The sequence below is a fragment of the Psittacula echo genome, assembly GCF_963264785.1.
Source record: "Psittacula echo genome assembly, chromosome: 4".
NCBI classification, from domain to species: Eukaryota; Metazoa; Chordata; class Aves; order Psittaciformes; family Psittacidae; genus Psittacula; species Psittacula echo.
The window spans coordinates 109328427-109344098 of record NC_137738.1 but is presented as its reverse complement, the minus strand read 5'-3'; the positions used below and the strand labels follow the sequence as shown (position 1 = coordinate 109344098).

At 56.4% G+C, this 15672-nt stretch overlaps 1 protein-coding gene across 9 annotated transcripts in view; it reads left to right on the top strand.

Moving 5' to 3' along the window:
• Positions 1-15672, top strand: part of AGBL5 (AGBL carboxypeptidase 5) — a gene marked incomplete at its 3' end in the record, with an annotated part of 30567 nt that overhangs the window by 8133 nt on the left and 6762 nt on the right. For 7 of the 9 annotated variants that reach the window (XM_080614958.1, XM_080614955.1, XM_080614956.1 and 4 more), the window contains 11 exons: positions 196-297; positions 407-548; positions 886-977; positions 1088-1136; positions 1555-1668; positions 1994-2111; positions 2542-2638; positions 2865-3033; positions 10158-10336; positions 10824-11379; positions 12939-13108. In XM_080614958.1, the coding sequence (XP_080471084.1) occupies positions 196-297; positions 407-548; positions 886-977; positions 1088-1136; positions 1555-1668; positions 1994-2111; positions 2542-2638; positions 2865-3033; positions 10158-10336; positions 10824-11379; positions 12939-13108 (1788 nt within the window). Of the gene's footprint in view, positions 1-195; positions 298-406; positions 549-857; positions 978-1087; positions 1137-1554; positions 1669-1993; positions 2112-2541; positions 2639-2864; positions 3034-4572; positions 5832-6115; positions 6288-7357; positions 7525-8803; positions 8982-10157; positions 10337-10823; positions 11380-12938; positions 13109-15672 lie in introns of those variants that run through there. The other 2 variants (XM_080614962.1, XM_080614961.1) reach the window with 2 other exon arrangements.

The window sequence follows — 15672 nt, the reverse complement described above, 5'->3', positions numbered from 1 at the left end:
GCCTGGCACCCAGCACTGGCTGGGCAGGATGTCCCTGAGTGGCAGCGAAGGCAGATGACAGCAGTGGCCAGAACCCTCCCGGGTGTTCTGCTGCAGAGAACCGCTGGGGTGTGGTGAGGGCAGTGCTTCCCTCCCAGGCTGTGTTCTGCTCTGACATATATGTCACGACTCATGGGGTTTGTTTCTACTACACAGGATGCACCCAAATCTGACCAAAGGCTTTGGTATGATCGGACCCAAGGATTTCTTCCCCCTCCTGGACTTTGCCTTCATGCCCAACAACTCACTGCTGCCCAGGTACACTGGTTCCCCCTCAGTGCACCCCAATGCAGGCTGTGCTGCCTGCAAGGCTGTGCTGTGGGGTGAAGACCCTGGTCTCCACAGCCCCTGTGCCCTCTCCCATCAGCCTGCAGGAGCAGCTGCAGCGGCTCTACCCTCGCTTGAAAGTGCTGGCATTTGGCGCAAAGCCAGAGACCGTGCTGCACACCTACTTCCCCTCCTTCCTCTCACGAGCTACGCCAAGCTGCCCTCCTGGCATGAAAAAAGAGGTGAGCTGTGAGGAGGGGTGCACCACAGGACCGCTGATCTCTGCATGTCACAGCCACCTGGGAAGGGAGGCTTGGGCAGGGCCTGCAAAGCTAGGCATGAGGCAAGGATGGTGATGGCAGTCCAGGGTTCCTGCTGCTTGCAGCCAGGGTCTGGGAATGTCAGACCCATGAGTGGTTCGGTGCCCCAGAAGCTGGCTGGGATGAGAGCAGTGAGTCAGCAGGGTTTGGGGGCAGTCAGCTGTGCTGGTGTACAGCCTGCAGCACAGTGTGCCAGATATGGTGGACCAAGTTACATGTGTCCTGGATCAGGTGGAGAAACCTACTGTGCTCTTCCCAGCTCCTGACCTCCATGAGCCAGTGTCTGAGCCTGGACCCCCTGAGCTTCAGCGTCTGGAGGCAGCTGTACACCAAACACCTCTCCCAGTCCAGGTCTGTTCATGCTCTGAGGAGGGCCAGCAACAACCTGCTGGCATTCAGGAGCATATGAAATTGCTTCTCAATGCTCCTGACTGAGCCCTGAGTTCTCTTTCCCCCCATAGTTTGCTTCTGAACCATCTGCTGGAGTCCTGGGACAGCAGCAGCCAAAAGGTAGGATAGAGCTGTGTCAGAGGAGTTGCCTGGGGTGGGGAGAGAAGGTGCCTGTGCTGCTGCAGGAGCGTCCCCATGTGACCTGCGTGTGCCCACCCAGCACTGCTCCAGCAGCTCAGCAGGTTGGCTGGGGTGGGAGCATGTGCCCACCAGCTTGACAGCCAGCACTTGCTCCAGGAGCAAGGTGGTGTGCCATCCACAGGCGGGTGTTTATTGCCCCTTTCCCTCCACTTGCTGTCTGGGTTCAGATATTCTGGATACAGCCCTATTAGGCCTTGCTGTTCCAGTCCTGTCAGGAGCAGGGAGGTCACACTGGCTGCAGCTTAGCATCTCCCAGAGGGGCAGCACAGCTGCAGCCCCTGTGGTGCTGCTGGCTCAGTGTGAGTGGGACTGTGACATAGCTCTTGCTCTCCCCAAGGTGCGACAGTCACTGGAGGAGACGGTTCGCTCATTCAAAGTAACAAATGAGGAGCTGGCACCGAGAGGGGCCAGCAGTGACCAGGACGTGGCCGCCTGTGATGCTGCTTGCAAGGTGAGGGATGGGAGGGGTGTCAGCCAGAGGCCGGATTTCGGCTCTGTGCTGGGGTTGTGGTTGGCCTTTCCTCCTGCCAGCACACGCCAGGCCAGGGCCCCCGCAGCAATGCATGCACAGGATTCGGCAGGGACAGACGGTACTGGCCCTCATCCATCCTCCCAGCTGCTCAGCGGATGACACTGGTTTCCATTGGGAAGCTGGGGGTGGATGGTGAGAGCAGTGGCGAGCGTGGCAGTGCTGCTGGAGGGAAGTGTGGCTGCGCACGAGCCTCCCCGGCCTTGGGAGCTATGTGGTGATGGGGTCTTATCCTCCCCCTGCCCAGGAGCTGCTGCACAAGATGAAGGGCCGGGGCTTCCCCTGGTCACGGCTGCTGCTGATCTTCCTGGTCTTCGTGGCTGGCTTCCTCCTGCACGATGTCCGGACACACGGCTCCTTCCAGGGTAAGGTTGTGGCTCTGCTCCATGTGGAGGAGTGTCCCTGGGGAACAAAACTTGAATGTTCTCTTGAGTGAAGCCTCTCCACAGCCTGATCATCATCCCACGTCTGTGCTGTTGGCTGCCCTTGAGTCACATGGCCCCGTTGCTCTTTGAATGGGATGGGCTGTGTTGATCCAATCCAGACATTCTCATCAGGCTGTAGAAATAGATCTCCCTGCCTGTCCCCTCTCAGGAGGGTTTCTCCCAGGGCTGCTCTGAGCCAGGTTTTCTCTCCATTTGAGAGTTTCTGTCCCTCTTCATCCCATTTTGGAGCATCTTGAGGCCTTTTGCAGAGTAGTTGAAGTTGTGTGTCCCCAGAGAGAGGCCTTGGGGATAGACAGCATGCCACTCCAGCCTGAAGGGTTGCTGAGGGAATATCTCTTGTCTCCTCCAGCCTCCACTTCTGCTCACCTGCTCCGTTTCTCTGGTATCCTGCCAGCCTTGCAGCAAGCCTGGCAGAAGGTCTCCTATTGCTGCCTCGAGGGTTACAGGTCAGTGGCATTGGTGCCGCATGGCAATGTGTGTGTCTGGTGGGTGTGAGGCTGTTGACACAGCACAGAGTGGTCCCTGTGGGAGGTGCTTCCACCCAGCTCTCGAGCTCTCATTTTCCCTTGGCCTGTGGCAGCAGCTCCGGGCACTCGTGTGCCCCTGTGGCTCTGCCGGTGGTGCTGGAGCCACTGGCACTGCCGTCATCCAATGCTTGCTGCTGTCTCACAGGTGGCTGGAGCAGACCCTGCCTGTCTATGGCTCCCAGGCAGCCGCTGTCCTGCAGCCACAACTGGAGCTGCTCTGGACGAAGAGCTGTGAGGTGGCACAGTACACATATGAGCAGTGCTCCTGCTTGCTCTCCTGGGTCCACCACAGCCTGCCCTGCATCGTGGAGTGGGTAAGGATGTTGCAGCAGCTGGAAGGGATGAAGAATGCCAATGTGGCTGCAGCCTGCAGGGGCTGGTGAGGCTGAAGAGACTGTGTAGGGGACAGGAGGTGGAGGGAGAGGCCCAAATGATCTGAGTTGGAAGGGACCTTAAAGTTCACGCAGTTCCAACCCCCTGCCACATGCAGGGACACCTTCCACTAGACCAGGCTGCTCCAAGCCCCGTCCAACCTGGCCTTGAACATTGCTAAGGATGGTGCAGCCACAACTTATTGGGCAACCTGTGCCAGGGCCTCACCACCCTCACAGGGAAGAACTTCTTCCTAATACCTCACCTAAATCTCCCCTTTGTCACTTTAAAGCTATTACCCCTTGGCTTATCCTTACAGACCCTTGCAAAAAGACATATTATGTTACTGCAGATCCAGAACTCTTACCCAGCCCACAGAGGAAGTAGCTCAGCAGAGCACAGCTCTCACCCCTCAGTCTGCACACTCAAGAGGTGCATTCTGTGACCTCCCTAGCATTGCTGCAGGTATCACATCCCATTGCCAGCCCCATTTTCCTTCACAATGTTCCTTTTGAAGCGTTTTTGTAGTTCCCTCTGCTGTGACCCCTCTGTGGTGCCACGCACCACCTCACAACCCAGGCTGTGAGAGCAATGCTGTTTGTCACCTACATCAGCCTGTCCCATGGCTGACAAGACACCCAGCACCCTCAGTGAGGAAGGGGAGCCATTACAGCAACATCTCTGTCAGCACTGCTGTCCATCAGCTGCGAGCCCACTGATGGGGGTGGCTGTGGGGTGAGGGTGACCTGAGCACTGCTGCCCTGCAAAGGAGGTCTCAAAGGTAACTCAGCAGCTCCCTGAATATTAGTAGTTTGGTGGAAGGGGAATCACTTTGGCACCCACAGAGCACATGTAGCTGCAGCTCACAGAGAAGAGGTGCAGTGCCCAGCTGGTCAGCGGATAGCTCAGTTCAGCACATCCTGATCAGTGTTGAACCCACACCGATCTCTCTGCTCCCGCAGCTCCAGTCCCGGCTCCCAGAGTCCCTCCTGCACTTTGCTGAGTGTGTCAGAGAGCTGCTGCTCTTCCTGGTGCGGAGCTGCCTGCTGCCACTGCTGGAGTGCGTGGCTGCAGCACTGGAGCAGGGCTGGAAGTCCTGTGTCGACTCCTGCAAGTGAGCATCCCTGCCCCTCTGCTCCCCCCGGGACACCCTGTGGGGTGGCCAGTATGGTCCCTGCTATGGCAGCAGAGGCTGTCTAGGTCCAGGTGGGAGGTGGCTCCTCATCTGGATCTGCTGAAGGGGCTAGGATGTGGCACTGTGTTGAGGGGCTCCTGTACCCATCCTGTGCTTGTGACGCTGGGGCTGGGTCACCACTGCTGCCTGTAACTTGTTCTCCTTGCTTTTCCAGTGGAGAAGTGTCGTGGGACTGCGTGAGGGAACACCTGATGAGCTTTACCTATTCTTCTTGGATTTATCTGCAAAACACAGCTGTAGCCATCAAAAACTGGGCCTTGGCTATGATTTCTGGACACTGATCAAATACCTGGAGGAGCAGGGGTACGGTCGTGCTGTCTCCTTGCCACCAAGGAGAACAGATGCACCAAGGAGTATCTCCAGTGCAGCTTAGTTGGCTGTGGGATGGAGATGCTGAGGGCAATGCACATGGGGACTTTGGACTCAAATCAGGGCTTACAGGCGAGGTTTTGGGGTTGTTTTTTTTCCTGGGGTGAGGAAACACCCCAGGAGGTTTTCCACGCTCTGTGAATTATCTCTGGTGTTTTTCCTGACCCTTTCTCTAGGTCTTAACAGGGCAAGCGGCCCACACACCCCTGTACTTTACCTGCACCAAAGGATGGGGTGTGGACACCACCCCCCCACCCCCCCCACTATCCACAGGTCAATGAACTGGACTGATTTCTATATTAGTTTTTTTCTTTTCATTTTAATTACTCCATGCCCGGTTTACTCCTCTCCGGGGCCATCCCTTCCCTGGCCCTGGGTCCTGGTTGGGGCGCTGGCACAGCAGGACAGTGGTTCGGTGGATTGCTGGTGTTGAGTTCAGTACCCGCCTCTGGCAGGTACAGTGCATTGGCAGTGTATGTGTGTTTTATGTACACACATGTTTGTATGGATGTGTGTGTATATTTGTATTTATACACGTGTGCGTGTATATTTGTGTGGGAGCGTGTGCATACATGCACGCACACAGGCACGTCTGTATGTGTACGTATTGGGGGTTGTGCACATGTATATGGGTGTGCCTGTGTGTGGACATGTGTGCCTATACATGTGCTCTTACGCACATGTGTGCATGTACACATGGTTTTATGTACATGTATGTGTGTATAAATGTGCATGGACGTGTGTATGGATGTGCGCATACACGTGTGTACAAAGACGTGCCCACGACCTCCCGGGCCCGGAGGCGTGGCTAGTGGTGGGGGTGTGGCTAGCGCGGGGGCGCTGTCCAACGAGCGGGTTCGCTGTTGGGGGGCGGCGAGCCAATGGGCGGTGGCGTTGCTGTTGCTAGGCTGCGCGCCGGGCCGGGCTGGACCAGGCCAGGCAGGACGGCGGGGCAAGGCAATGAGCGGGCTCGGCAGCCATGGAGATCCGCTGCGGGGGGCTGCTCTTCAGCTCCCGCTTCGACTCGGGCAATCTGGCGCGCGTCGAGCAGGTGGAGCCGCTCGGGGCGAGGGATGGCCCCGCGGCCTGGGGCACCGCCCTCCCCGCCGCCGACTATGAGTTCAATGTCTGGCTGCAGCCTGACTGTGCCCAAACCGAGTATGAGAATGGCAACAGGTACCGGCGGGGCCGGGACCGGGGCATCTGCGGGGGACGGGAGCTGAGGAGACGGGGGGGGGAAGGGGAGGCTGGCGGGGTTGGGGGTCCCAGGGACCTGGTGCGGGGGAGGGGAGGAGGGAGAAGGCACTGTCTGTGGAGCTGGGGGGGATGTCTGGGAGCCTGTGCCCCCACCGGGATCTAACGGGTTCCTGCCGTGGGGGGTGGCCGATGAGGGCCGAGGGTGTACGGTGGGCTCAGGCACCCAAGGGCAGTGGCTGACCAGGCGGTGTCGCCCCCTGCAGGTCCTGGTTCTACTTCAGTGTGCGAGGGGGGGCTCCGGGGAAGGTGATCAAGCTGCACATCGTGAACATGAACAAGCAGAGCCGGCTGTACTCCCAGGGCATGTCCCCTTTCGTGCGGACCCTGCCGGTGCGGCCCCGCTGGGAGCGCATCCGTGAGCGGCCCAGCTTCGAGGTACGGGTGCTAGGGCTGGGGGATGTCCTGAGGGCGCTGAAGCTGGTAACAGGCAGAGAGAAGACCTCTGGGTTTGAGGGGACAGCACTGGGGACACAGACACCTCTCACTCACCAGTGCCCTCCAGCCCATGGCAGGGCAGAATGAGGTTGGGGGAGCTGTTTTGTACTTTGGCAGCTCCATGGGAAAGGTTGGGGTTTGGGGGTAGCGTCAGAGCCCCTTCCCAGGGCTGAGTGCTTGGGAGAGGAGGAGCTGGGGGACCACAGAACTGTGCTGGAAGCACTCCTGGTGCTTCCCTTCCCCTTTGTTGGCTTTTTGTGATGAGCTGCACAATGTTGGGGTGCTGGTGTCCCTGTGAGGGGAATGGCTTGGGGAGAGAGCCCAGGGAACTGCAGACAGCAGGAACAGCCATGACCACAGCTGATCCTTGCAGCCCTATTAAGCTGTTTAGGCCCTGAACAGGGGTTTGCTGGTTCTGGCACTTTCTGTCTGTGGTCTGGCAGGAGCTGCCCCAGGGAGAGTCACTTGTGGGTGCCCTGGATCATCCCTGCACCATGCACACTGCTGTGGGGGGCAGCAACCGCCCTGGCATGCCTCCAGTTCTGTCCCATGGAACAGGGGCCAGAGAGTCTCCCATCCCCGCCACAAGACCTCACAACGTTTGATATGACCTGTGCCAGCACCAAGGAGAGACACAATGTGCAGATGAGCTTTGCAGCACTCATTAACTTTACGAAGTGCCCCACATTACAGCGTTGCTCGGTCTTAGAGGGCTGGTGGCTGCCAGGATGAGGAGAAACCCCTGGCTTGGCCCCAGAGGCTTTGCTGTCCCTCCAGGGACCTATCTGCAGTACGGGGGGCGGGGGGGGCACATGGACCAAAAAGCTAGCCTGGCATGTGGGGGATGTGAACAAAGCTGGCTGGGGGCTGCTGGGAGCATGGCTTTGCTTCCTGTGTGCCCAGAGAAGGGCAAGTGGCTGCAGGCACGGTGCGGCTGTGGGTGCATGGACTCAGCGGCTGCTCCTGGGGCTGCCACGCCTTTGCTCAGCTCTGCTTTGTGTCCATCCCAGATGGTGGAGACGCAGTTTGTGCTGTCCTTCGTGCACCGCTTCCTGGAGCACCGCGGGGCCACCACCTACTTTGCCTTCTGCTACCCCTTCTCCTACACGGAGTGCCAGGAGATGCTGGCGCAGCTGGACAGCCGTTTCCAGGAGTGCCGGCACATGTCTCCTAGCAGGTGCGCTCCCCCCGCGCCTGGCCCTGTCCTGCTGGGCTGTGTCCCTGCTGCAGAAGCATGATGGTGTCCACCTCAGGGTCTCTGGGCCCCCCAACTCTCCCTGGCATCCGCCTGGGCTTTGCTTCTCTGGACCCCAGCTCCACAGCTACAGCAGCTTCCCCTGAGCATGCGCTTCCAAGGGGTTCCAGAGGGTCTTTGGGCCAAATCACACTGGCATTACTAACAGCAGGTTCCCACCAGGCAGGAGAGGCTGAGGGGCAGCCCTTGGTTTGAGGAGAGGAGATTGTCAGAAGTCAATACCTCAGTTGCTTTCTCCCTCCTGGCTGCATGGAGATGCAGGCATCAGCTCCTGCTGCTCCCTTCCTCTACAACTGCTGCACTGGGCTCTTTGTGGATTGGTGTAGGAAGCTCTTCTAGTCTCAGAAGTCTGAGGAGAACTTAGTGCCGGCTAAGGGGTAGAGGGCAGAGCCAGTCTTCAGTATCTCTGTGGAGAGCGTTCTCCTGCAGCCCCTCTTGGGCCTGGAGGCTTTCCAAACCTCCAGCAGCACTGGAATCATAAATCCCTATTCTTATATAGGGATTTGTTCTTAAATTGTCACGTGATACAGAACTGTGAGAAGTTCAAAACCTGGCAGTCTGATGGTGCTATTGCAGTGTCTGCAGGTCAAACTCACCTGCTGGTGTGAGGCCCCTGAGCCGCTCAGGCTTGTGGCAGGGCTGGGTGATCCCCAACCAACCTCTGCTGCAGGAGGCCCCAGCTCTCTCAGCATGGCGGGATCTGCTGGAGTCCAGCTTGGGCTTTCAGCACTGCAAGGTGGGTCATGCTCCTTTCTGCATCCCATCACTGCATCCAAGCCCCAAGTCCAATGCTGGTCCTGGCTGTTTGTTTCATGCTGAGGCTGTGGTGACCCTGTGCAAACGTCACTGGGGCTGCCAAGGGCCGGGGGTTATCAATCAGGGGTTATTTTCCCACCTGACTGGTGGTGTGCTGTGACAATGGGATGACCTGGTCAGTCCTGGTTGAGTTGTGGTTGATGAACCCCCAGGGAGCAGAGCAAGCACAGACACATGTGATCCCAGTGAGGCAGCTAGAGGCAGAGCTTGGGCTGTAGGTGTGGAGAGCATCCACTGACCGGCTCTTTAAGGACACCACCAGCAACATCCCGGGCTGAGGCTCAGCACCCTGGCCCTTGCTCCCCAGCCCAGCTGCACACTCAGCTGCTTGCTTCCCTGGAGGGGAGGCTCTGACCCGCACTGAGCGTCTCCCCTCACCTTGCAGCCCCCTCGACTCTGTCTATTACCACCGGGAGCTGCTCTGCCATTCCCTGGACAAGCTGCGAGTGGACCTGCTCACCATCACCTCATGCCATGGCATGCTGGAGAAACGGGAGCCTCGGCTGGACAAGCTCTTCCCAGATACCGCCACTCCACGGCCTCGCCGCTTTGCAGGGAAGAGGGTGAGCTGCTGCGCCAGCTTCAGGGCTGTGCTGGGGACGGTGTGTGGCCACCAGCTCCCTGTGCTGGGAGCTTGCTGCCACCCTCAGGTGTCTGATGTGAAAGGTAGTGTGTTTTGAATGCTGGGTGGAGTGCAGGGAGTACTTTAATGGCTTTACACTGACAGAGGGGAGATTAAGATGAGCTCTTAGGCACAAGTTCTTCCCTGTGAGGGTGGTGAGGCCCTGGCACAGGTTGCCCAGAGAAGCTGTGGCTGCCCCATCCCTGGCAGTGTTCAAGGCCAGGTTGGATGTGGCTTGGAGCAACCTGCTGTAGTGGAAAGTATCCCTTCCCATGGCAGGGATTGAACTGGATGAGCTTTAAGGTCCCTGCCAACTCAGACCGCTCTGTGATACAATGATTCTATGAGTAGAGAGTCTGTGAGATCCCGTGTCAAGGTGCAGGAGCCTGCCAGGAGCATCTGCAGCATATCAGCACCATGAAATGCCCTCTGGCATGTGCCTGTTCCTCTGGGCAAAAATGAGCATCTCATTGTCTAGAGGTTTGTTCTGTTCTTCTTTTTCCAGCAGTGTTACTCCATTAAGCTGTGAAGGAATTGATGGAAGTGCTGTGCATGTACTTGAGGTGTCAGCCCCCACTGTGGTGGCTGGGGCCTGCCTGCCAGGAACAGGACAAGCAGGGAGCTCCCTCTGATGCTGCACAGAGCTGGGATGGGCAGCCAGGAGGATGTGGGTTTATCCCTGCTGAGCAGCTCCTGCCAAGAGAAGGGCTCTTCAGGAGGTGCTTTGTGTTACCCTGCAGCCAGGCTTGTTACCTGCTGTGCAGGATCACTAGGGGCTTTCCCCTGGGGGCTCCTCCATGCCTATGCTCTGGTTCCTCCTGGCAGCAGGCTGTGAGGCTCTGGCTCTTTGGTCTCATGCAGGGATATGCAGCCTTATTTCAAGCAGGACTTAGGAGAGGCACTGGGCAAAGAAGACACTGAAAACTCTTGTGTTGCCTTGCCAGTACTGAGCTGTCTACTCTACGTACAGGTCTTGGCTCCATCTCAGGTACCACAGTGCCTGACTGCAGAGCAGGAGCTGCCCCAGGGAGTGACTGGCACCTTGGCAAAGCCATTGCAGCATCTCTGCAGAGGCAGGAACCTGCCCCTCACTCCTTACCTGTCTGTTTACCCCCAGGTGTTTTTCCTGAGCAGCAGAGTCCACCCAGGAGAAACACCCTCCAGCTTCGTCTTCAATGGCTTCCTGGACTTCATCCTGCGTGAGGAGGACCCCCGTGCCCAGATGCTGAGGCGGATGTTCGTCTTTAAGCTCATTCCCATGCTGAACCCTGATGGGGTGGTGCGAGGCCACTATCGGTGAGTGAGCATGGGCCAGGGTCCAGGCTGGCCTATTCTCTCCTGGTTGGAGCCTGCTGTGTGTTTCATGGTGGCTGGGAAGAACAGGTCCACGATCCAGGCTCTCCCTGTTCCTCGCTGAGATCTCTGGTGAGGTTTTGGGACTGCTGTTGCCTGTACAAGTCACCTCCCAGGTCAGGGCTTTCTCACTTTGGGGAGCAGCACTGCCCTGTGCCTTTGAGGCACTGAGGCGCTGCCCTGTCCTGGCTGTCCTGGCATGTTAGAGCTGGGTTGGCTCCAGGGAGGAGGGAGATCACTCAGGGCTCTGTCTCACTGTGGCAAGTGCCCCTCCGGAAGAGAGGTTCTTGGCTGCTTTGGGGCAGAGTCTCTGCCCACTTGGCCAGGATAGAGCCCAAAGCCTCAGCCATTACAAGACAAGGTCAATCTGCCTTCACAGAACAGATGGTGCTGCACAAAGGACCTCACATCTCCTCTGCTCTTTCTACAGAACTGACTCCAGAGGGGTAAACCTGAACCGCCAGTATCTCAACCCTGATGCTGAGCTGCACCCCACAGTGTATGGAGCCAAAGCCATCCTCCTGTACCACCATGTTCACAGCCGTGTCCTGCCAGGCTCTCCTGACTGGAGGACGTACATCTCCCCACTCAGCACCAGCTCATTAAGCACAAAATCCTACAACCGTTCCATCCACAGCAGCACCCCATCCTCACAGGCAGCCCTCTCGGAGCTGGAGAAAGCCAATAACCTCCGCAACTCGCCCAGGGCCTGGCGTGCCAGCACATACCTCAGCACCTCTCAGGAAGCCTGGCTCCCTGGAGTGCCGCCTTCCCCCCCGGGCAGCAAAGAGCAAGCTGTCTGGATTCTCTCTTCGAGCCGCACCTTAGAGCACTGTGAGGAGGAAGCCCAGAGGCCTCCAACACCTCTCCCTGAAGCCATCCCGCCCCAGGACAGTGGGCTGGCCTACTACGTTGATCTCCATGGGCATGCCTCCAAGCGTGGCTGCTTCATGTATGGCAACAGTTTCAATGATGAAAATGATCAGGTGAGGGCAGGAGATAAGAGTATGGAGGTGGTGGTGCAAGCTGGGACCCCCTCGCTGCTCTGCCCCCTTCCCATTCTTCTGAACATTCCTCCCCACTGCTGGGAGAGGAGATGGGAGCTCCCTGTCAGGATAGGGCTGGTGCACCTCAGGTCTACCCTGCCTTCTGTGCCCAGGGGGTGGTGGTGTATGTGTGTGTGCTGTTCTCCTCCTCCTGTTCCTCCTTTCCCAGCTCTGTGTCTGGAATGGCAGCAGCAGGTCATAGAATCACAGGTTGGAAGGGACCTCAAGGATTCTCTGGTCTGACCTTTCTAGGCAAAGTATGACCTAGACTTAATGACCCAGCACCCTGTTTAGCCAGATCTTTACAGTGTCCAGCGCTGGGGAATCCACCAGTTCCATGGGGATATTATTCCAGTGGATGATTTTTCTCATCGTGCAAAATTGTCCTTTCGTATCTGGTCAGAATCTCTCCATTAGTAACTTGTGCCCATCACCTGTTATCTTTTCCATGTGACTCCTTGTAAAAGGGGGATTCTCTTTGTAGCCACCCTTTAAATATTGGAACATGGGGATAAGGTCTTCTTTTCTCCAGGTTGAACATGGGGATAAGGCCTTCTTTTCTCCAGGTTGAACAAGCCCAGCTCTCTCAGCCTTTCCTCACATGGCTGCCCAGTTCTTGACTCATCTTTGTGGCCCTTCTCTGGACCCTCTCCAGCCCATCCATATCTTGTTTTTTGTATGGTGGGAACCAAAACTGGACATGGTATTCCCAGTGGACAATGCTGATTGGGATAGTGACATTTTTATTTCTACTGGTGATGTCCTTGTTGATGTTCCCCAGCATCCTGTTGGTTTGCTTTGCAGTGGCTGCACACCGTTCACCCCTTTTCCCAGGTGCAAGACCTGACACTTGTCCTTGAGCTCCATAAGGCTCTTCTTAGCCCACTCTTCCAGCCTGTCCAGGTCATCCTGCAGGGTGGCTCTCCCTTCCAAAGTGTCTACTTCCCCAGTCAATTTGGGATCACTGGAAGGCTTCATCAGGGTACATTTGATCCCATTTTCCAGATCTTTTTTGAAGACACTGAGCAGCATTGGGCCCAGTATCGATCCCTGGGGGACCCCACTGGTGACAGAGAAGGAGCTGTTTACCATCACCCTTGGGAACCAGCCAGTTTCCCCGCAAGCACACAGAAAGTTGGTTGGACCATAACATATTGGTCTTGGCTTTCACCCTGGGAGCTAGTGTGGACAGGACAGAGGAGCTGCCCCTTCCTCTCCTAAGGAATGAGAGTATGGGGAAGAGCTACGCTGCCAGGCCCCTTGCTATCCATAAGCAGGTTGTGGGAGAGCCCCGCTTCTGCCTCTCGCTGCTGGAGATGAGCATAGGGCAGGCAGCATTCCCCAGGGAAGGGCTTGAGCTTGTGAGACACTGGAATTGGGCAGAGCAGGCACAGCTGACACCCCAGCACATCCCAGAACTTGGTACTGCTTGTGCTGTAACAGGAGGGACAGCCATGGACCCTCCCTAAGTCACCCATGTGCCCCTCTGTGCATCGCAGGTGGAGAACATGCTCTTCCCCAAACTCATCTCCTTGAACTCACCTTACTTCGACTTCATGGGCTGCAACTTCTCGGAGAAGAACATGTACGCCAAAGACAAGCGGGACGGGCAGTCAAAGGAGGGCAGCGGGCGAGTGGCCATCTACAAAGCCCTGGGGATCATCCACAGGTGGGCAAAGCTCTGCATGCTCACAGAGCGTCCTTGCCAGCTGCTCTGGCTGGCTCACCTCTGTTGTGGAAGAGGGAAAAGGGTCTCGCTGGATGTGGGATGTTAAGGAAAGTTGAACGTGGTTCTAGGGGCAGCCATGTCCTGCATGGCTCTCTGGTGGGGGTGGGACTGGCTGAGAGGAGCACTGGGTGCTCAGTGTGCACAGAAGGTATTACAATTTTTTATTGCATTGAGCTGATTCTCCTAAAGTATTAAATATAAACTCCCCCACTTCTCAGTTTCATAGGTTTTACTCTTCTATGTGAAAACAAATTGTCCTGCGGCAAAAGCTAATACTGGCAAAAGGGTGAAGATTTCACCAGTTCATCATGGCCTTGAGGCCAGGACCCGGCTGTGCCAGACACTGCCACATTCCTGTGCCACCGGTCTTTTCTGCTTCATAGAATCACAGAATGGTTTGGGTTGGAAGGAACCTTAAAGCTCATCCAGTTCCAACCCCCTGCCATGGGCAGGGACACCTTCCACTAGAGCAGGTTGTTCCAAGCCCTGTCCAACCTGGCCTTGAACACTGCCAGGGATGGGGCAGCCACAGCTTCTCTGAGCAACCTGTGCCAGGGCCTCACCACCCTCACAGGGAAGAACTTCTGCCTAAGATCTCATCTTAATCTCCCTTCTGTCAGTTTAAAGCCATTCCCCCTTGGCCTGTCCCTACATACCCTTGTAAAGGACAAGATTCACAGCCTGGCTCCTTCTCCTCCCATACCCCCCATCTCTTCACATCCCTCCTGCAGCTGCTCTGGCTTCATGTCCTCACTCTCATAGAACTCTTATGCACGACTTCCCAGAAGGAGTTCTTTATTTCCTAGATGTTTATATTCATATTGAGCTGTAATTAAAGCCTGTTGAGTTGCAATGGGCTCTGCTTTCCCAGACTTTGCACGCGAGATTGCCATGCAGGATTCCAGCCTCAACCACTCTGTGATTCAGTGAGTTGAGGATATTTATGTGACCCATAGCAGCCATATGCCTCTCTCTAGCAACAGATGGGATATTTTTGGCCTGTTGTGGTTGCTGGGAACATAAAAATGACTGAAGCAATCACATCAACAGCCTGGCTTACCCTCTCCTGGCCCTGGCCAGTTGCAGGTGCTGAGGGAAGAGTATAAAAAGTATGTAATGCATCTGTAGTAGATGCTGCGTTTCCCAAGAATCTGTGGTTTGAGGAAACGTGGGAGTAGTGCCAGGCTTCCTGCCAGCCCTGGACTTCCCCCAGAAACCCCCGTATCCGTTCTCCTGCAGACAGCTGCTCTCTGTAGGTGTGGTTCCATGGCTGGTGCTGGGCCAGGCTGCCAGTGGAGGCGGTGGCTCCTTGGCTCCTTTCTTGCCCCTATTTCTTTGGCACTCGCTGTGCACTTCCGCTGCTTCTCTGAGGGTCAGGGAGTGCCTGATCCACCTGAACCAGCCCTGGAGTAACAAATACCCAAGATTTTGAGGGCCGGGCTGCTGGTGTAGCTGCTTGTGTGGCTGTTTGCTGTGGCTAGCAGGGAAGAGCCCATTGTGAATCCAGCAGTGACATCCTGAAAAGTGGCAGGTGTCAGGAGGGCACTTGATGCCTGTGCTATGTCAAGCAGATGCAGAGAAAAATGCTTGAGTTCTTGTTGGGCAGATGCAAGCTGTCCCAGGTGATGGTGCTATTGCCCTTCTCTCCTTCGTGCTCCAGCAGGACTAGATTGGTGACATTTTGGGGACCGAGGTCAGGCTGGCTGGCAGCTCTGTCCTTGGATTGTCATTTTTCAAAGAATCATTGAATGGTTTGGGTTGGAAGAGACCTTAAAGCTTATCCAGTTCCAGCCCTCTGCCATGGGCAGGGACACTTTCTTCTATACTGTGTTGTTCCAAGCCTGGTCCAACTTGGCATTGAACACTGCCAGGGATGGGGCAGCCAGAGCTTCTCTGGGCAACTTGTGCCAGGGCCTCACAACCCTCACAGGGAAGAATTTTTCACTAATATCTAATTTAAATCTCACGTCTGTCAGTTTAAAACCTGTCGCTACAGGCCCTTGTAAAAAATCCCTTTCCAGATTTCTTGTAGGCCCCCTTTAGGTATTGGAAAACTGTTATAAGGTCTGCTCTGAGCCTTCTCCAGGTTGAACAAGCCCAGCTCTCTCAACCTGTCTCCATAGCAGAGGTGCTCCAGCCCTCAGAGCATCTTTGTGGACATCCTCTGGACTCTCTCTAACAGCTCCATATCCTTCTTATGTTGGGGCTCCAGAGCTGAACACAGGACTGCAGGTGGGGTCTCACCAGAGCAGAGGTGGAGAATCCCCTCTCTCAACCTGCTGCAGGACATGGTTGGTTTCTGGGCTGTTTTTTGACAACAGATGTGGTGTTTGCCTTTCTCCAACCACCAGGGACCCCCTTCTTCCCTGTCACCTTTCAGAGATGGCCGAGTGAAGCCTCACAAAGGCCTTGCAGCCCCTCAGCACTCTTGGGTGCCACCTCTCGGGGCCTGTGGGCTTACATAGGTTGTGTTTCTCAGGAGATCCCTGACTCCATTATCTTCC